General features: G+C 38.9%; 2 protein-coding genes across 10 annotated transcripts in view; one reads left to right on the top strand and one right to left on the bottom strand.

Annotated features, from left to right (window-relative positions):
* Nucleotides 1-12217, top strand: part of LMBR1 (limb development membrane protein 1) — a 138317-nt gene extending 126100 nt beyond the window's left edge. For 3 of the 6 annotated variants that reach the window (XM_005297203.4, XM_065582749.1, XM_065582750.1), the window contains 2 exons: nt 3725-3886; nt 8509-12217. In XM_005297203.4, coding sequence (XP_005297260.1) covers nt 3725-3886; nt 8509-8594 — 248 coding nt within the window. In that variant the 3' untranslated portion in view covers nt 8595-12217. Of the gene's footprint in view, nt 1-1451; nt 1941-3700; nt 3887-8508 lie in introns of those variants that run through there. The other 3 variants (XM_065582747.1, XM_065582748.1, XM_042859093.2) reach the window with 2 other exon arrangements.
* A 5995-nt stretch (nt 12218-18212) lies between these two features.
* Nucleotides 18213-21936, bottom strand: part of RNF32 (ring finger protein 32) — a 47361-nt gene continuing 43637 nt past the window's right edge. For 2 of the 4 annotated variants that reach the window (XM_065582751.1, XM_065582752.1), the window contains exons 8-9: nt 19084-19251; nt 18213-18622 (exon numbers count right to left, since the gene is read on the bottom strand). In XM_065582751.1, coding sequence (XP_065438823.1) covers nt 18380-18622; nt 19084-19251 — 411 coding nt within the window. In that variant the 3' untranslated portion in view covers nt 18213-18379. Of the gene's footprint in view, nt 18623-19083; nt 19252-20118; nt 20191-21936 lie in introns of all 4 variants that reach the window. The other 2 variants (XR_010598207.1, XM_065582754.1) reach the window with 2 other exon arrangements.

Below are 21936 nucleotides of genomic sequence, written 5' to 3'. Positions count from 1 at the left end.
TAAATTTCACAAAAAATCAAAATAATAAGTCTAATATTTAAAGATTTCCAATCTTAAAATCAAGAGCAAATATGATAAAGATCTGAGAAATGAAACCACTTTTTAACATCAAGACCAACACACAGTGTTCAAATAGCGATGTTTAAAAATAGAATTATGGCATTTGTATTGTGCTACTAATTTTTATGGCATTTACCATTTTCGTTTGTCAAAATCGTTGGTTATGTACTGTAATTAAGATGAACAGTTGGTATTAATACAAGATAATTGTATTGAGGAAAGTGTACATGCAGGGAGCAATTGTTACATAGAGAACAAATTAATGGCAAAACTCTTTAAAAAAAAAAAAAAAAAAAAAACTTAACAAATGACATTCCTGGATAGTTTGCCATAGAGATAAATAAAAAAAAATGGAACAATTAAAACACAGCTAACAAATGCACAGACACAGCTGTCCAAACAGGATTAATAGAGTGTGTTAGAGTACAGTGAGTCATGTGGCGCTTTGCAAAATATCAACATGCATTGCATTACATGTTACGCCCAGTAGCACTGAATAGATGAAAAGAAATAAATACGTTAAACAGATTCATAGTCTTTTCACAGTATTAAAAAAACAAGTTTCTAGACTATAAAGAAAAAGCAGGATTTCAGCATTATGGGAAAGGCAAACTGGGGAAAGTTATCAAGTATTTCACGTATTAACTTTTTTTAATCCAGTCTTTGAATTTAAGATGAAGTATGGAGAATTGTTACATGTATTTTAGCATTCTAACTAAGGTTTCTGTCAACTCTTTACTGCCATATTCAAGGAGTTGGGGGTATTTTTAGCAACAAAAAGTAAAAATGAAAAACCTAGTTTTTCAGGCCTTTTCAGCCTTTCTTTTACTGCTCCTGATTGGCAAGTGCTTGACTGTCAGCACCATATCATTTACCATTGTGAAATGAACTAGGGAGCAGAATAGTTGATAAGCTAGGATTTTAGAGCTACAAACAAAATTGAGTTTTACATCATAAAATTAGGGTTTTCCAGCTTTCTTTTTCTCTAGGATTTTATCATAAATATTGATTTGAAATTAAAACTGAAGTTGTGTGTTTACTTAATGCTGTATTTTTAGAATTCTTAAGTTTTTAAAAATATATTCTGAATTTTAAAATCTCCATAGAATATTTTGTCACTAATACTTTATAGGTTTATACTTATGGTACTACAGTAGACTCTTTTATAGTGTAGTCTCATTGAATGTTTTTCCCCCTGAAAGGGCTGTATACATGTTTTTAAAAACAGATACGGCAATAAAAAAAATCAACTTGCATAAAGGCTGATTTTCCAGATAAGCATATTAAAATATATTTTTATTAAAGATTGTCAAGAAATATAGGTTATAATCACTTTCTTTCACCTGCTGTCATTGAGACATGGCCCTCTGTCCCTCTGATTTGTCTTCCAGTGATGCCTTCTTCTTTCAAGACCAACCCTCCTTGCAGTCCCTTCCTCTTTGAGAGTCACTCTTGTATTTTGCAAAAAAAACCTTCTTTGACCCCACTTAAATATCCAGCTAATGCACCAGCTCTTTTTCCCACCTCTTACTTCAGGCTTCTGGAGTGTGCCTTGTTCCCTGCCTTGAGTTTCTCACTCAAATCCTCTTGTATGCCCTGCAGTCTGACTTCCACCCTCTCCATTCCATTGAAACTGTGTTTAAGGTCAATCTCAACTTCATGGTCAAGTCTAAAAGCATCTTCTCTGTATTTATCTTTCTTGATCTGCTTGCTGATTTTGACTGTCAGCCAATTTCTTCTCCTTGTGTGCTTATGAATCTGTACTCTTTGTTCACCTGTCTCTTTGCCCTTTCCTTTTCGTTGTCTTGGGCAACTTCAGTCCTTTCTCCATTACCCCTTAGGGCTCTTTCCTTAGTCCCCTCCTTTTTGCTGTATAATTTCTTTCTTTCTTGTGATCTTGTACCCTTTGTGTTCTCCTTAAATACTCCAGTTGATCCCAGTCGTTCGCTGCTCCTCTTCAGGCTAGATAAGATGGCTGCTGAAGAGGTTCAAGTAGTGCACGTTTTTTAATGCCATGATGTGACATTGACCAGCCTAGAGTCTGTGGGCCAGGGTCACTGTACAATGAGGTACATGGCTTGTGCAGCTTTGGGCCAGGGTCTCTGTACAATGAGGTGCATGGCTGCTTGTGCAGCTCTTTCCCCTTGACCTTGGAAAGAGATGGAGTTGAAGTGTCATCACTTATCACTGCACAAAGCACTGCAGGTTAGTATACCCAAGCCTGAACAGCACAGTCTTTCCAAGTCTGTAATCTTTTTGGAATCGAGCTGCTGTTCAAAACCTGCTCCCAAGAATCTCAGATCTGAAGGTTGTGTTTTCAAAGGAAGCTTGGTGTCTGGAGCTTGTTTTTTCCCCATTTTGATGTTGAGGCCAGTGAAAACTCTTTCCCTTCACCTTATTCAGAGGTAAGACTGAGTTCTGAGGATAAGTTACCACAGGAGGACTCCTTGGAGTGGGTCCAAGGGGGAGATTGTTTTGGGCATTGGCTCAACACCCTGCACCTTTATATCTATGCAGTCTGTCTCGATGTGGTCTTTTTTGGCACAGACTGCTCTCTTGAAGCTGACTTGTGTTAGACCTGACACAACATGGGTTTGAAAAGCTTCCTGTTGCCTTTTCTGCTTCGTCAGTAGGCACTTGGAGCTTGATAGCCCAAGAGTTTGCTACCCTGACATGTGAGCTGGAGCCTGAGGTCTACCTGGGAACTGTCAGGATTGTGAACTTTGCTCATTTCCTCCTCCTGTGTGACTCCTATCTGACTGCAGCACTGGCACTAGGAGAGGAATTGCACTAGGAGAGGAAGTCTTTGAATACTTGATTTCAAAACAGTGGATCCGCAAAGCATGTATGCAGCCCTAATGTTTACTGTACCGTGTGGTTTTGTGCCTCTCTTGGCAGGGCACTTACTGCTACAAACAGATATCTCCAAAAGCAGTGTAATAAAAATCAATATACAGAAAAATAATGTAATTTACAGTTAATGCAGGCAAAACTATACTTTTGTAGTGATGTGCTATTCTGTTGTTTCTTACATTGCATATAATTTTTTGAATAAGTAATGCTAAACATTCTCATGTCATGGAAAAGCAACAAGTTTCAGAACTAAATTGTGTGTGTGTGTGTGTGTGTGTGTGTAAAGCAGTTAAATGTAAATTAGTGTTGTCTTTTGTGAAAGGCACACAATGCTTTCCATCATTTTTTCATATAAGTAAGGATTTTATGGAAGCCTGGCATCTTAAACAAATGGTTTTTATGATGATTGGTTTAAGATAGTTAATTTTCACAATTATATTTATTGAAATTGGGGAAGGACTTATTTGTCTTGAATTTATAACATTGTTATTTCAAGACACACGTTAATGAGCCTTTCATCTGAGCCACCTAAGGTATTTTGATCAACCAACAAATGTTATACTATGGCTACCAACTCTATGGTAGCCAAAGAAGCGACGCAAGTGACCTTCGAAAAATGTTTGTTTTGCATTATTGACTGTACATCCATCTATCAATCATAGGGATTTTAGTGTATTTTTCTTTAATACAGCACCAAGTACTAGAGTTACATATGTCAATCTCCTGTATTTTTATAGTAATTCAAAAATGTTTTCAAGAATGTTTTTTAATCTTATCTCTTTTTAAGTGTTCAAAAATGTAATTTTAACAGGAATTACCAGATTTGATCTGCTTGGAGACTTTGGAAGGTTTAACTGGCTGGGAAATTTCTACATTGTGTTATCTTACAATTTGCTGTTTGCTATCATGACAACTCTATGTCTGGTCAGAAAGTTCACCTCTGCTGTGCGAGAAGAGCTCTTCAAAGCATTAGGTAATATGGTAAAGGCATTTGCCCTTTATTTTAACATCTACATCTTTTTTCCATCATAATGTTTCCCAAGTCACTACAAATGTATTTCAGCCAATTCTTGCTTTTAAGCTAACCATAAGGGGTGTGCATGTAGACAGGTTGAGTTATAACAGAACCTATGTGCCATTGCAAAAGTGCTATTTTTCTCACTTAAACATTTTCCCCCAACCCCTGCACCACACTCTACCTTCTGGCTAATGTTTGAATTATCTTCATTACTGCTGTACCTCAGGGTGTTTGTGAATGCATGTACTTTAGAGCAGGTGCTCAGTTACACCCAGTTATAGTTACGGCTGCAAAAAAAGTTTGTTGTAATATCTTTCTTCATTCACTCATAACTTATTAAAAAAATCACGTTTTAGGCTGAAGTGTTCCAAGCTTGGTCTCTGCCAGAAGGGAATTGAATTCTGTATCAGTAATGTTTTCATCTTTTATTTATAATTTCAGAAAAATAATCTTAACATTAACAAATAAAAAGAAAAATCAGAAGCTATTGATCAATGACCTTAGCAATCCTTTTTGTTTGTTTAAAGAGTTTATCATAAAGATAAAAAGGTCTGAATCCTAGGGATCAATCATTAACATAACTTGTAGAATTTCCATTTGTTTTATTTCTTTAACAGAGTTAAGGTTACAGAGTTAAGCAATCTTCTGAGGAAATGTGCAAACTAAGATTGAGCACACAACCTTAACTCTGCCCTCTTGTATATTATTATATCTTCAGTTTTCAGCATATTGCCAGGATGGAACCATACTCTGTGGAGTTCCTGGCATGCACAATCCCAAGTCATATCCTTCTCAAAATTAGTTGGGTGGTATTCACATGCTGCCTCACAGAAAGGAACATTCAGCCCTATGGTCATATAAGGTGCAGTTGTACTGACCCCCTTCTCTATCCCTTTGTACTCTTGCAGATGGAGGGCTATGAATCCTAGGCTCTTCCCAAAAGAATATAATAGTGCTGTGCCCACAACCTACATTCCTAACTAAAGTTGACTTCTGACTTCTACCTAAAACAGTTTTTTAACTTCCCAGGAATGTTCTTTCCTAAGCTTCGCTTACTATCAGGAAATGTTAGACTGCATAGCTTAGTAGCTTTTAGCTACTATATACAGATAATTAAACCTTTACATAAGTCTGTTGAAGACAAGCCTAATGGGGATACAATTTCTACTCAGCTGGTCTAAATGGATCAAATTGTGTATGCATGCTTGCTGAGAATTTGCAAGTATGGTAGTATCTAAAAGTCTTAAAACACATTCTACAGATCCAAGACCGTTTCCGTGGTATGTCTTCAAATGTTTCTCTCACTGAGATATGTAGGACAGCTGCCCAGAATTCAGATTTCAGTATGTTAACTCTCTTGACTTGGTTTCCATGACTTGTGATCAGTTCAGAAGAACAGTTCTGCTGTCTTTATTTAACTAGCTCTCATGAGAGCCACCTCCTTTAACGGATTTTGCTGCTACTTAATCTCTCAAGTGTGGGGCTCTGTGCTGTAAATATTCAAAGGAGAGAGCGTGCATTGAGTAGGTTGACTGCCTAGATACACACTCCCCACCAACTGTACCTACTTCTTCAGACTCTTGAATGGAATTTGATTAAGTTGAAAGATCCAGAAGTCAGACTGAGACTACTATTTCTTATAAGTTTGGGTCTGAACACTCAGTGCTGTGAAGGTGCATGCCTGAGACTCCAGTGGTCACTGCTTCCCAGAGAGTTGTGACTATAGCAAAGAAAATACAAGTGCTCCTTAGAATGTGGATCTATCCTGTCAATCTGTTTGAAGAACCATGGATTCTTGGTCAGTAATTTTTCTTTGTGCTCCATATTTTTTGGTGTTGTAATTTAGAAAGAATCTGTGAACCTATTGCCAGTATTGTTATGTGTATGCATTACAAAGGGACGGAAAGAAGATTTTTTGGTTCAGTCTTAACTTTCACGTTTTATGATTGTGTAATCGCTTACATTTGAAATCTTAACACTTCTTCACTAGTTGGTTTGTTAATGGTTTTTGTTTGTGTGCACACACACATATAGGTAATCTGTGACAATCTGATGTATTATACAGACTTCATTAGTATGAATTCAGGATGAGCACCCGCTAATTTTTCTCCAGCCCCGGAGCACCCATGGAGCCGGCGCCTATGTGTTTAGCCTTGAGAAAAGATGACTTGAGGGGGGAATCTGAGAACTCTTCAAATATGTTAAGGACTGTTATCAAGACAATGGTGCGCAATTGTTTTCCATGTCCACTGAAAGCAGGACAAAAAGTAATGGTCTTGATCTGCAGCAAGGGTAATATAGGTTAGGTCTTAGGAAAACTTTGTAACTATAGAGGTAGTTAAGCTCTGGAATAGGCTTTCAAGGAAGATTGTGGAATCCCTGTCATTAGAGGTTTTTAAAAACAGGTTGGACGAACACCTGTCAGGGATAGTCTAGGCTTACTTGGTCCTGCCACAGCACAGGGGAGTGGAATTGATGACTTCTCAAGATCCTTTCAGCCCTACCTTTCTATGATTCATCAACAGATCTTGTGCTAGGAATATGTATTCCAGGAAGCTTCGTCTTAGTTGGTCTCGATAGATGTGATACACCGCTGTTAATTTCTTGTTTATCTGTTTGGTTTGATCTCCCTATTCATTAGATAGGGACATTTTCATGAAAAGAGGATCTTTGAGTTCACTTCGTTCAGGGCCTTGAGTTATCTTATTTTATGTCATTGCTTTTGATTGCTAAGGGAAAGTTGTGACTTTGTGTAGGGAATGAGGATCCAAAAGTGGGGAAGTTCTGAGCTGTGATATCCATTTTGTGCCATTAGGATTAAATTAAAAAAAAAAGACCCTAACTAAGGGTATTATTTTTAAAAGTACCCATGGGACTTGTGCACGTAAATACTTCTGAAAACCCATCCTTAATTGTTTAAAGTGCAGATTTAAGAGCTTAATTGTAGGCTCCTGTTTTTGAAAATGTTCATAGATTATAAACCCAGAGGGGAGTGTTGTGTCATGTAGTCTGACTTTCTGTATGACACAGGCTTGAGGACCTCCCTGAAGTAATTCCTGTTTGAACTAGAGCAGCGGTTCTCAACCAGGGGTCTGTGGCCCTCTGGAGGTCCGTGAGCCCTTTCAAGGGGGCCACGGAGCCCCGTGGCTGAAACCCAGACCCAGATCCCTAGCTCCCCCGGTGGGGCTGAAGCTGGGACTCCTGGGAGGTGCAGAGGTGAAGCCCTGACTCTCGGCACCTTCCGCGGGGCTGAATCCCTGAGCTCTAGTGCTCCCTGTGGAGCAGAAGCCCTGAGCCTATGGGCAGAGTTGTGGACATGGAGGGCATTGCCACCCCTACCCCGCCCCCAACTGCAGCGCAAGAGCATGGCAGTCCCTGGGGGGCACATCTACACCACCTCTCCCCCTCCTCTCCCTGGCCAGGTCGGAGGAAAGAAGCCAGAGCTGATGTAGTGGCAAACAGCTCCCTGGCAGAATTTCCTATCTAGGTTGTACTGAGCAGGCTCAGTAGGTAACTGCTATTGGTGCTGGCTGCTATTTTTGCCATTACACCGGGCAGTGCAGGGCAGCTGTGGCTCTGGCTGGTGCCATGGAGCAGGCAGCCACAGAGTTCCCTCCTCTCCTGCTGGTGCCCCGGCTTGAAGCTGCTCCCGAGTCCCGGCTCCCTTTGCTCTCGCAGAGACATCCGGAAAGAGCCACTCTGGTGGGGAAATCTGGCTCCGTGGCTGGCAGACCCCTCCGGGAACAGGGACTGCAGGGGAGCCCTCCCAACACACAGCCCCTAGCTACCCCCTCCCTGCACCCTGAGCTACCCCATGCCCACACACACCCTCAGCTACCCCCCCCACACACACCCTGAGCTACCCCCTGCTGGCACACAGCCCCTAGTTACCCCCTACCTGCACCCCGAGCTACCCCCTGCCCGCACATAGCCTCAGCTACCCCCTCCCTGTACCCTGAGATACCCCCTGCCCGCACATAGCCTGAGCTACCCCCCTCCCTGCACCCTGATCTACCCCCTCCCTGCACACAGCCCCTAGTTACCCCCTACCTGCACCCCGAGCTACCCCCTACCTGCACATAGCCTCAGCTACCCCTCTCCCTGCACCCTGAGCTACCCCCTGCCCGCACACAGCCCCAGCTACCCCCTCCCTGTGCCCTAAGCTGTTTTCAAACTTTTTGAGCTAAGCCCCCCTATCCTTGAGTTACAATTTTTGATTACCTCCCCCCCGATCCCAGACAGGCAGGTGGCCTGCTGAGGTGAGTCGGGGGTGGAGATGGCACTCCCTCCCTGGACTGCTCATCCCTGTCCCCCCCCAAATAGAAGTCACACTACGCCTGTGCGCAAGGCCCCTGCCCCGAGCTGCCCTCCTCCTTCCCACTGGGCCCTGGAGTTCGTATAGCATGTCAAGGGGGACCTTCGAGAGAAAAAGGTTGATTTTGGCCTTAAGCAAATATGGAAAACAAAACGAAACACAATTTGGTTTGACTGTAATGTGCGTTTAGCAGTTTACCATTGTAAATATATATGTGAAAAGCAGAAAATTGCATTTTATCTTATGTGTAATACCTATGCAGGTTTAGATAAACTTCATCTGTCGAACAATGCAAGAGACTCTGAGACAACAAAGCCTTCTGCAAATGGGCATCAGAAAACACTGTGAGAAGCAATCCTCTTCAATCAATAGAGCTGAAAACTTCAACCTCATGACATTCCTGTCATCTTCATCAAAATATCTTTGTATTAATTTCATTTGTTAATTTTGGGTCCAACCTTCTCTCACTTTTCACACTGTGTATTTCTGAGAAACCAAGCTACTTCCGATTCTACAATTTCTGATTTGTTTTGGTCCATTTTGTATACTCCCCAGTCAGTTTATGCAGGAGGTGCCTTGAAGACTGGAAGCTGAGAAAAATAATGAATTCCTGTTTGGACAGAGTCTCATATTTCTAGATATGATGCCCTACTACCATGTTAAGTGCACAATACCTTCTCTGTGATATAAATATAATGCTGGTGAACAACTCTGAGACTTGGAAATAAAGGGTACATTTGAAGCCCAATATAATCCTAATTAAGTATGGTTAGGTGTATATAACAGCAAGTCACACTTCTTTTCTACTAAGAATTCATTAAAAAATTGAAGTTATTTGGAGAGATCACTGTTACTTTCATACAGGATTCACTAGGCTGTATGTAACGTTTGGCATCATGAAGCACTCTTACAGACCCAGTATTGTAGGCTTTTTATTCTTAGTTTTCAATGACAGAAGGTAATTTTCTTCAGTGGTAATCAGAAGCTGTCTCATCAAGACTAATGAACCACAAGATAAATTCAAACGTACTTCACTGTTAAATCTGAGCCCAGTATGCTTTGTAGAAAGCTACGCAGGCCTTTTATTGTTCTAATTCATACAGTACTATCACTTACAGAAAGTGTTACTCCATAGAGGTCAGTCGCCCTTCAAAATATACACACATCAAATTCTGTTAAGTGTGTGTGTGTGTGTGTGTGTGCGTGCATGCATATCAACACAAGTAGGACAGATTTTGTCTAGTAGCTGCAGTTGCACAGTTTCCTTAAAGGTTTTGTCAGTTAAATCCTGATGATGATGATGCAGTATATTGTAGCTCAGTTGTGCAAGCCACTGTCTTTCACTAATCTCTGTTTTTCACTAATCTCTTCAGTCTTTAGTTTCTCTCATATATATGTGTGTATATACACACACACACACACAGAGGAATGTTTGTTTATAGCTCAGTGCAAGCCATTATTTTTCACTAATCTCTTCAAGTCTTTAGTTTCTCCTATATGTTATATAGTACTATCTATCTGTATAGATAGTACTATATAGTGTGTGTGTGTGTGTGTGTGTAGTATATTATAGTATCCTATATATGTTGAATACTAAGCTTACAGAAATGATGCAGTCAGTTGGGTCAGCAAAACCTATAGTTCAGTCTTTCTTATGAGTATGAAGCTTTCTGCAATGTAACATGATTTAGCTGCTCTGAACTCTTAGACCCAGAATGGCACTGATGAAGAGAAATTCAATATTTTCTTTAGCATTGCTGTAGAATCAGAAGTCCTGCAAGTAGTGTGTGACAAGCACAGGTCGCTGTTAAAATGTGTGTACTTTTGCCTGTTGTCTAACGCTGCTGCACTAACACTTGACTTGAAAAGAGGAAGTATAAAGACATTAATGAGGACTATTGCCTGTATATGTGTGTTCTGTAGACAGATCATGCAAGGTTACCAAAACATTTTTTGGTAAGTTTAATGTTTCTTGTTTCATATTTATGTAAAACTGAAATATGTCCACTTGAGGTCTGAGCCCTTTCACTCAATCAAACCATGATAATGGGCTAATATCCAGTAAGATTCTGAAACAAGTTAGTCTCTTCTGATGTCAGGTATCTCTCATCTGTTCTCTTCCTGAGTAATGTCTGAGTTCTGGACTTACGCTTTATGAAATCTGAGTGAGATGGGAGCTTAGTGGAGTGCTTCACAAGCAAACCGCAAGCAACAGCCACAAAAATAATGGTTTCCTGAAGTGGTCTTTTTGAATGGAAATTGGGCATAATATAAATACTACTGCAATAATTTCTGAGCTATATCTACTGTTTATTAAGCTGGGTTTGGGTATGTTGTACCATGTCTGAGAGAGTAAAATTGCTAGTTTTCATTGAGACTTACAAGCATCTTTTTCTGTTGCTTACATTTATTGTTGAGTTTTTGGACAGCAGAAATTATTTTTCTCTCCATTGAGGCAAAGTTCCAACCAAGAACAGATAACACCTAAATTACTTTAAAAAAGAAAAAAAAGAATATGGATTCACATTATAAACATTAGAAGATTTATAAGTAAAGGCATTGATTCCTTGTATCTGTTGAGAGTGTATGGGCTTATGCACTAGAAGTGTAAAGGTTGCTAATATAATTATTCACTATTTATCTTTGGAAATGATAATATGACTATAATTGTACCATATCCCCACTGGAGTGTGGTAAACTGTGACATATGATAGGGTTAGTTAATTTTATAACATGTATTCCAGCTTTCTGTTACATTGTGACTTTAAGGTAAGTTGCCTCAGTAAGATTTTTTGATCAGATCCCCTGATGAGATTGTCTGCATAAAGATCAAAAAGAAAAATTTCTACTCAAGTTCTGGATGATATCTGCCTTAATTTTGATCTTCACCTTTCTCTCAGTAGTGAGTCCACATCAGAAACTGATTTTTTTTTTGAGGGGGGGGTATGTGTTCTGTCAATAATCCAAGAAAAAAAAAAGTCAAACTATTCACCACGCTTATATACGATTCCCCAAAATGGATTGTGTTTAGCGAGTGAGTTGTCTGGAGGCAAGCTCCATTAGATAGGTTCACAAATGGTAAGAATACAAGTTATAGTATGTAGGCAAAAAAAGAAGACTTGCAGTGTTTTCCCCCTTGTCTTAGTATTTTTCCCTCCCAAAACAAACACTGCAGTATACTGATTGCACTCCTTTTATTGGGTTGTGCTTTGAATCTTAGAGTCACAGATATGTATTAGTTAAAAAGAGTACTTGGATAAAGACACTGTTTACTGGAAAGAAGGCAAAAGTTTAGGTTAAGTGTGGTTCTTACAGTGGATTAATCTTCAAAGAAAATCCAATCTTTCTGTAGCTGCTGACAGTGTCTTAATGTCTACTTTTTGTATTGTGACACTGTCTACATTAAATGTCCTGAAACTGACATTCTATATGCAAACTTTTTACAGATACAGTGCTACTTTCAAACATAAATATAACACCTTGGTCGTGTATTCACAGAAGCAATGGAGAAGTCATTAATGGATATTGACAGTGCACTTCCAGTGTTTTGTCTCATGTAGTCAGGTGGACTGTAACCTCTTGGTGACATCAACATCTGCCTCATTTTTTATGAGGCTAAAGCACAGAGATGCTCCTATCTGATAAACAAGATACACTTTTGGTCTGTGAATTAAGTGTCTTAAGTTAGGCACCTCTTGGCTTTCTCCTGTGTTGGTAGCACAATATTCAATGCACAATGGCAGAATTGTTGTAATATGGTGGGATTTTTAAGTATAAGCACATCTTCAGTATTTACCTTTTAAGGTAAAAATTAAACTGGTATGATGTTACTTTAGAAGTAACGATTTTTGGATTCATAGGAAACTTTGTTTACAGATTGTAATGGTGTTTATTGTTGGCCCTGTTTCTCCAATATCTTTTACACAGTTGACTGTTTTAGTGTACTAGAAATTAAAGAATTTAACAAGAAATTATTTTGTGTTTTGGTTCAGAAGTACCATATTAAAGCTTTACAAAATATCACCAACCACAGGAGCTGTGGGAATATTAATCCTCCATGCTCCCGAAGCCTCTTGTAATCATATACAGCTTAGAGTGTCTCCTGTGTGCTTCATGCTGTACAAACCAGAGAAGAGGTGGTCCCTGCCCTGAAGAGTCTACAGTCTAAATTAGACCCGGGTAAGGCAGTCCTTATTTACTGAATATACATCACAGCACACATGAGAAATGGAGAGAAGGTCAAGTTTTCGAGATGAATTTTTATATCAAATATGTGATTGGATGAGTCTCTGCCAATGTTCACATACATTAGGTTGATGTCTTCCCTATGGTATTGTGGGGGACCTAGAATAAACCATTTAGTCATAAAATATAACCCTAGCCCTTCCTGTTCCAAAAGAAACATAAGGATTTAAGACCACTTGCTCTCAGTCTGTACTATTTTTTCCTTGAATTTCATAAGTATAACATGATACCCTTTAGCCCAAATTGTCAAGAGTTTTGCAGAAAGCAATGGATGTATCTGTTCTAGGCAATTCAGTATTGTTGCTATTGTGTTCTAAATAGCCATCTTATTGCAAAGTATTAAGCACAAAGAGTATCACTGAATCTTTTCTTGTATCTTACACATGCTCAGATGAAACTAGAGCGTGCTGTTTTTAAAACCTACAGTAAATCGTGTCATTCATATCAAGTAATTTTACGTGCATAATTAGGACCAATACGGTTTATTTAAATAAATAAATAAACAAATATACTTCATCTTGTTTGGAAAAACGAATTAGATACTTTTAACACTGTGATCCCTGGCTTTTTCAAATGTCAAAATAAGGTCTTATAGTCATTGATAATGTTGTGAGGGATATTCTTGTCAAAAAAGCCAGCATTTACAGATACTAAAATAAATGTGGCATTAGCCTTAGAGTAGCATATAAATCAGACTATCTCTGGTATTGAATAAGTGTGCAAATATACTGATTAAATGTGCCACTGGCAGAAAAGTGCTTTTTTCAGGCGCTGATGTTCTCTTTGTAGATGAATATTAACCGAGTTACTTCAAGCTCTGCTTTAAGTGCATCACATTCAGCAAGGACGCACAGAGTAAACAGCTGATGTCCACGGTGTTCTGATGCTGGCTCCAGAGCCCTGGAATATATCGGCTTTCAGCAAATTATGAGAAACCCTCACCACATCCATGTCTGCCCCTTTTTTTTTTCTTAAACAAATCTCCAACTCCAGCATATAGGAAGTTGTGGAACTACCTTTGTGTCAGTCTTTGGCTTGTCCTTCTCCCCTGCCACACAACTCCAGACTTTGACTTGTCCTTCTCCCCTGCCACACAACTCCAGACTTTGACTTTGGCTTGACTGAAGCTGAGGACTGTACACCCTGCAGTTACTAACGGCTATCTAGAGGTTTTGAACTGTGGTCCATGAGGAGCTGGCTTGTCCCATGGTGCTGGCTAGTCACTTCCAGCTGCTGCCCTTCATTAAAAGACTACAAATATTTTAAATATTTTCCTACTATACTCTTCCATGTGAGCAACTGCAGCATTTGCCTCTGGGATGTCGTATGATTATGAATGGGAGAGATGTGGTCTGTGTAGTAGTAAACAAGAGGGCACATTGTCCATGAGACGATCTCTTACATATTCCACATTATGATTAAAATTTGAGGTCCCTGATATACTTGTAGGAAAGAGTATCCTGTGGCAATACTATCCTGTGGGGAGGTGGACTGGTACTGAGCCTGACCTTTTTGTAGGGCACCTAGCTACAAAATAGTTGTAAACACTTTTGCAGGGTTTTGGTACCTTCTGCATTACCAGTGATGACAATGTGAATGGTCTTTTTACCTCTTCCTGGTTGACCTCCAAAACAGAGTTTTCATGTAACAGAAGCCCACATTTCCATTAGGTACATGGAACTTATGAATCAGATGATACTTTCTTCTGGATTGGGCCCTGCATTCTTAAAACTTAACATTTTGACTCCCTTTTCCTTTTCATGTACTTAAGTATTTCCTGTCATTCAGTGGCTTCAAACTGTCATCAATATGTATTTCAAACATAAGATTTTTCACCTTTGCCTGGATAGACAAGATGGGAAATAAGAGAACGAGTGAATCTAAACAGAACTCGGATGTATGCTGTATAATGGTACTAATTAGCAAGGGCATAGTTTGGAGGGGGGAATGGGGAGCATTGCTCCCCTCCCCCAAACTGCAAGTCCCAGGCAGGTGTGGAATTCCCCCCATATACACACGAGGCCCCATTGGCCTGACTGGAGCTGCTCCTCCAAATATAGAAATCAAATTACACCTGTGCTAATTAGCAGGCAGTCTAAACGTGAAATCCATTGTTTTCTAGAACACTTTCCAATCCTACTAAAGACTCTCTTGCTGTACTTTCTTTTACAGATAAGTCTTCAGCTTTTATTTTTGATTAAATAGTACATGTCAACCTATGGCCCTTAACTTATAATAAACAGGTGTTTAAGTTAAATGGAATTGCAGAAAATGTCACAAAATAACCATCTACGTATGGTTGCAAGGCATTTTACAGGAGAACAGTGGCTTTGGTTTCAATTACAGTAATCTATGAATTGTAAGAATAGCTGCATGTTTTAGTAACAAAGTTGTTTTTTTAATTAAAAATAGGAAAGGTGAAATAGGATCTTAAATTCTGTACAGCCTTTGCTTGCCTAATTCATTGTTCATTTATGGATTTTTCCTAATAGCCACTTTATTAGCCACTTTGATTAATAATTCAGATTTATATTTGTTCTCTTTAAATTTGAGACCAAAAATGTCTTTGATTGTTTCAACTATACTACAGGTTGATTCCAGCTGGGCAAAATGGCTGAAGGGTAATAAAAGAAAAATCCTTTAAGAAATGTATTATCAGTAAATGCTGATGATCTCAGCCCAACATATTTGGACCAGAGCAATCTAAAAGTTGTATCTGATCAAAATTGAAACTTTGTTATGAGACCTCAATTTTTGAAAACGATTCAGATGTCTACAGAGAAGTTTGTAAAATCTGTATCTATATAAAATGTCTTTAAATAACACATAATTATGCTGTATTTCTAGATATTTCTACCAATCATCTCAACATGCTGCTCTTCTATTTCTTTCATTAAATATAATTTGTACACAATAACTTTTTAAAGGTAATTATAAGGTTTCCTTCATGATTAGGACTCTAGCCTGCATACCCCGTGCTCTCATCACTTCCATTTGCTTCAAGGAATGAAAGCTCTGGACATCAGCTTTGATTGTACTTAATACCCATCTGCTCCCCCAGTAGTCCCTATGAGGTTTCTTAGCATAAGTATTTATACTATGGAAATACCAGTACTGTTTGGTCATTCAGTTGTCACCACAGAATTCCATTAAAATAAAGACTGGTCACTTAATATGCCCCTTTTTAATGAATATGCCTCACCTCACTGGAGATAAAAAATGAATCTGTTGGTGCATCAATATATAGCAGCTCTTTACAGTTGTGATTACCAAGCCAAACGTACTATGGCACCAAGAAATGAAGGGTTTTATTCTGTACTTTGTTGTTGTTGTGTTCCCTTAATTACCCATTAGAAGCCAAAAAGTGAGTGATGCTGCGTGTGTGTGTCATTTGGCCTTTGTCTATATTGGAGAAAATTTAGAAAACATGCAAACTAACACATTTCAGACAGCATGAGGTTAAACATGACATTGCTTTTAGTGTGGATAAGATGGCCGTGCTAAAAAGCTTATGGGCAAAATTCTGTTTAACAGTATGCTAATTGAAACATGTTTTCTAACACTAATGCATTTCCCCAGTTTAGAAAAGCTACACAAAATCTTCCGGTTTCAAGTACAATTAAAAAGTTGTGAACAAAAAATTCAACCATTTCCCAGTTTTTAAAGGTAACCTTAAAATATTTTGTCTTATTTGGTTCCAATTGGTATAGAAATTTAGAAAATGAAGATATGTTAGGATTGTGGATTTAAAATTGTAGCCTGTGACCAATACAGCAATAGATATACACAAACTAAAAATACAGTGTGTTTAGGTTCCTCTATCTATATGCAATAATGATTTGGAGCCTAATCCTGCATTCCCAACTCAGGCAAAACACGCGTTGACCTCAATGGGCTTGTCTATGCTAAGCTTTTTTTAAAAGCAAAAACCCAGTTGCACTACCATGAGTGGGAGGATACCCAAGGCTCAGACTGCCACCAGCATTCTTATAACTTTGTTGTCTAGACATGTTCTGAGGAGGGTTAGATGACATGGTCATATAAATACCACCTTTTCTGCATTAGAGACCATATATACGCACTGATGGTAGTGCAATGGCAGATTCAGCTAGTACAGGTTCAGCTAATTAGTGGGCATTTTTCCTCATGCAGGTTCAGCTCTTTCATTCCAATATTACCAATTTAGGTCTGTCTTTGCAGAAATTTAGTTAACTAAAAACTTTTGTATGTGGGCATTCTCGTATCTTGAAAGCAAAATATGGCTGAAAAATGTTTTTAGCACTAAAGTAATTGTTACCAATCTGTAGCAGACGCATCCTCCCCACCCAATCCTTGAGGTAAATTTAATTTAGGTCATCTGAAAACGTGTGCTTTATAAAATTTTCAATTGTGGTTACCTTGCAGTGTTACAAAACTATATGAAAACTGCCTTTTTAGATGGTTTGAATTTCACAATGCAGTAGTGAAAAGGAGAAGATTTGGTATCTTTTTGCTTTATTTGAAATGTCACAATTTGTGTGTTTTTAGCAAGATTTTTTTAAACTCTGTTTTCAATAAAGTCAAACTGTGATTGATTTACAATGTGCTTTGTTTGTCAACATTTGTATTAAAAATAAACAATGGACTTTTGAGTCTTTGTAAGATGTTTCTCCATGCCTCACAATTTACTCCTCTATAATATATGTAGGCCACCTCATTGTAGGAGGGTGGCTTAATGTGTGTAAAGAGCTTGAGAGCATCAACACATTTGTTGAAGTTCAGGGTATCTGGGGAGTAGCAGAGATCCTGATAGGTTCAGTAGGCGTTACACCCTTTGGACCAAAACATGGAGCACAAATAAAGCAAAGGACAAACATATAGCAAAACCATCAAAAAGCAAACCCGTACCTTTTACATGCCTGTATCCTAATTTTAGTTTTTAGTTAATGGAAAAATACACAGGCTATCAATAGTAGTTTTCGGTAATCTTTGACACGAAACAATTCTAATTTAAATATGGGCAGTCTACAAGCATTTTCGGCATTGTGAGTCAGTTTCCTAAAGCATCTGAAACATTTTAACAAAAATTTAGCTTTCAGGCTCTCCTGGGTGCATGACATTGATCAAGGGATTTTAGGCCTTAACTCAAAGTTCAAGAGTAACAGTCCACAACTGAAAGGTTTTAAATGCATTTTGGTCTCTTCTAAACCTAGACAATATTAGTTGGTCCCACTGTCATGACAAGTTCCTGAACCATTTTGTTCCTTTATGGGGACCGCTCAGCCACATTTGCTTTAGGGCTAATTTGCACTACTTTCCATTTGCCTATAGTAGAGCTTGTAAGGTGGCTTCCAGCCATTAAAGGAGAGGAGCCAGCCCAGCTGCATTCAGCTACTAAAAGGAGCTGAGGTAATGCATCTCCTTCCACACTCATCAGTGGCATTTGCAACTGCCTGGGAGCTGCTATCAAGGGAATCTGTCTTTTCCTGGTGTTCAACATGAGTAACTCCACTGGGGAGTATGTAGATGGAATCCACTGAATGAAGAAAGGAGTCAAAGGGAAGAGTTCTCAGGGAAAGGATCCTGGGATGTGAAGGAGATGGAGAGGGTAGTATGTCTTTGAGAGGGAGGAAGTTAAAGAAAGGAGACGACCAGGGAAGGAAAACAGAACATAAGGCAAAGCAAAGAGAGTAGAAGACAGGTAAGAATGTGGAGAGCAAGGAGAACCAACAAGTCAGAGAAATGGTAGCACAATGCCCATTTAACTTTTATTTCTATAATATGAGCATCAGCATCCATAGAGAAGTGTTTTTTCTCACATTGGACCTTACAAGGATCTAATCTGTGAGGTTGTCTATCATTAAACCAATTAAAAATTCTATTATGCAGCTCATTCTGGACTGTTTACATCAACATTCAAGAATTTTCTTTTGATAACAAGAGCGACATAAAGGACAAACAAGTCTTTCTCCCAAGGAAAACTCTTCAAATGCTTGAAGACAAGTCTGATGAAACATATGTGAACAAGAGAGCAGAACAGTCTGGCGAGAATACCGATTATTGCTGTTCTCAGAAAAGACATTTGGAGGATGAATGATATGACAGAGTGGCATAATGCAAATAGGGCAGTCAAATATCTCTTGCCGAAATGCCTGAGGGGAAAATAAGAAAATATTAGTTATTGTAGACTGATAACTAAACATTGGAAGGCATGCATCGCAGCAGTACCCTATACAACCAGAAGGTTCAAAGTGCATTTTGTAACAATTGGTGGTATGTCCTTCAATATTTAATCTACTGAAACCTGTTCTGTATCTCGTCACATCAGAATAATTCTGAAATATCTTTAATGTTACTTTCCTTCTTATCGAACACAGGAGGAATTATTTGTAATCATAAACCAAAGAATAGTTATTGTAGCAAAATGTTTAACTTCAATGTACTATACTGTTTTTTACCAGTACAAAAGTTTGAGAACTACTGGTGTAGATTGACAAATGATACCAGGGAATTTTTTGGATGGAGGATATGCTGGAAAAAACTTTCCTGCTTTGACAATGACTATAGTTGCAAAATGAATTGAGATCATCATTCAACTGGCTCCAAAACCAACCTGCATCTGTATTTTCTCCCATTCCGTTTCGCTTATTAACGGGGCAAACTTTTCCTCCAACTGTTGAAGCACATTTCGACTTGCAGCTATAGAAGAATCAATTTCAGAAAAAAACTCATCTATGTTTGTGTCATAAGAACTCAATAACCGATTGCTGATCTCCTGAAACTAAAGAACAATGGGAAAAAATAGCCTCTAGTTAGAACAGAATTCTGTTTAACAGCTACCAGCACAGAATTTTCAAAATTATTCATAAGTTGCTAAAAAAAATCAAGAAAACATTCTTTTCAAATAAACTTTATCAAAACAATACTTTATCCTTGGCCAAACAGTGCATGCTACTAATCTGTCCAAACATCATGCATTGTTACTTAAGACAGACAAAGTACAAACATCTGCCTTTTTTGTATTAACTGTCCAAAGGTCTCTACTTTATACTCTTAAAGGCTTTAACTCGTACATGAAGACAAGGTTAGTTTGAAAGTACAGTTCTTAGCCCATAAGAACACATTCATCTTTCTTCATTTTAAAAGGTGACAATCTTTTTTAAAATGTGCATGTGCTATGTTTTGTTAACACTATTAAAGGCATCTAACCAAAGTATGTGCATCAAACAGTAGTAGTGAATTATTTTTAGTGCGTAATGCTACCCCCAACAGCAGCAGGAGGGATTGTTGGTCATATTGGCATGGATGAGAGACCGTGCCTAAAGGGGTGGGGTGCAAGAATGCATGCTTGGCAAGGCAGGAGTAGGGGCTCTTCTCTGCCCTCTCCCCCATTGGCTGGGATCAAGGGTTCCTTCTTCCCACATCTATTTAAATTCTTCCAGGGCTTTTCAAAGTTGCAGTGCAGGAGATACATTTCCAGGATGTTATGGGTCTGACTGCCTCTTTTGGGTTCAGGAAGAAATTTTTCCAATGGCCAAGGTTTTTTGCCTCTGTTGTAGCACTGTGGAGGCACAGCTGGGTTGTACACAGTACGACTTGACAATTTAATATTAGGAAAGATAGGACTGTCTAGTTCATTGCAACTTACAGCTGGTGTGGATAAAAAGGGCCGGCTTCCAGAGGTAAATTAGACCTGGGATTTCACTGGTGGACTTTGTGCCTAGAGGAGAAGGGGAGAACTGAAGTCTTCAGGGACTGAGGTCCTGCATTGGTAACCTCTATTCCCTGTGGGATGAGACGAAATGTAGCTGGCGCCCAAGGGGTAGGCAGAATAGGATCTACCTTGAGTTATTAGTTACATGGTGGGAGACCTATAACCCTGTGCTGGACCCAGCTAAATGCCTGGGGTTTGAGAATGGGGGTAGATGTACAGCATCCCCTCCTCCCCCCCAGTATTTAATGATCAGAATTGCTGTCTCCCACCAAATCCATCCCAGGAGTGTGTTGTTCATTTGCCTGTAGATCCTGATAAGACTTATGTGCATTATCCAACATGTGAAGAGATCAACTTTGCGGCCAAAGTAGTAATGAACTGAAGTATAACTGACTCTCACTCCATCTCAACCCAGCAGACTCGCCTCTGTCTCAAAAAAAGTCCCAGATAGAGTCTATATTTCCTCTCATCTGCTGTAATCCACATAGTGCCTGAACGTTCAGTACAGAACAACACTCATCTTAGAAGTACCACACGGCCTGCATCCTTTGAGATTCTGATTTCGATAGTGATTCTTGAGGATTTGAGAAACATTTCATGGACAGGGATGGGCTGTAGACCAACTTCTATGGACTCTGTTTCTCTCTCAGGAGAAGAAAATGGGGATTATTCAGTGTGTGTGTTCTTTTGTTTGAAGTCCACAATCATAGGAGTCAATTCACTTAAAGTGACTCAAGATCACCAGCATGGAAGTTTTTCCATGTCAAAAGGGCTTGCATATACAGTTTTCTCCATCTGTGTTTGACAGTGAAAATACTGTCAACATGTTTGTTTTTTTTCTTTTCTCCTCAGCCGGATTCAGTGCCAGACCCCCTGCATGCAGCAAACTTTTTTGCTTCTTTTGTCTCATTGCTTGGGTACCCTATGCCCAGGGAACATGTACTTCCCTGCAAATACTGACTTGAAATTGGATTGCATTCATAAGATAGGATGTAAGTATTAGACCTTCAATGTTAGGCACCCAGCTGAATAACTTGTTATAAAATCCCAATCTTAGCTAACATTTTAAGACATGATTTTTAAACTTTGGCTGTCATTAGTGTACTTCAGAATTAGTGGCAGACATAGTGTCCATGTCAATTAAACTTCCAAAATTAGTTACCGAGGTGTGTGGATGTTAAAATCAGCTTTATAATGAAACTCTTAACTATGATCTCTCCATAATCTATTGTTTCTAGCTAAAGTGAATGCTTTGAAACAAAGAAAAACTTTAGAGCCACCCAAAAAAGGAAAATGATGGGAAGCTTTATAAGAGCGGGGATAGGTAATTTCTGTCTTGTGCAGAAGTTTGATTTGATATTTTTTAGTTTGTTTTTCCTTTTAAGCAAGAAAAGTGGAAATTCACACTGACTGGGAGACCCACTATGGTTGACTGCAGTTTGCACTATAGCAAAAAACAAGGGTGATACAACCATAAAATGTGTTTGTTCATTTAATTTATCAACTGCAGTTTAGGTTTAATTATGCTATGAGAACACTAGTATATGAACAATAGCGTAATTTTTAAAAATTGTACTGAGGCCCCTTTAAAGCATCTCCTTGTAAAACTTTCTGAGAGGTGGGGGAGAGGAGGTTGAGAGAGAGAGAGAGAGAGTGTGTGTGTGAGAGAGAGACAGAGATTGTCTATTACAGTGCATATTAGTGAAGCTATTCCTGTACTTCCATGGTGTCCTTTCATTAAGAAAAGATCTT

The sequence above is a fragment of the Chrysemys picta genome, chromosome 2 (genome assembly GCF_011386835.1).
Source record: "Chrysemys picta bellii isolate R12L10 chromosome 2, ASM1138683v2, whole genome shotgun sequence".
NCBI lineage: Eukaryota > Metazoa > Chordata > Testudines > Emydidae > Chrysemys > Chrysemys picta.
Note: the sequence above shows the minus strand (reverse complement) of the source record. Positions and strands in the feature narration are given on the sequence as shown.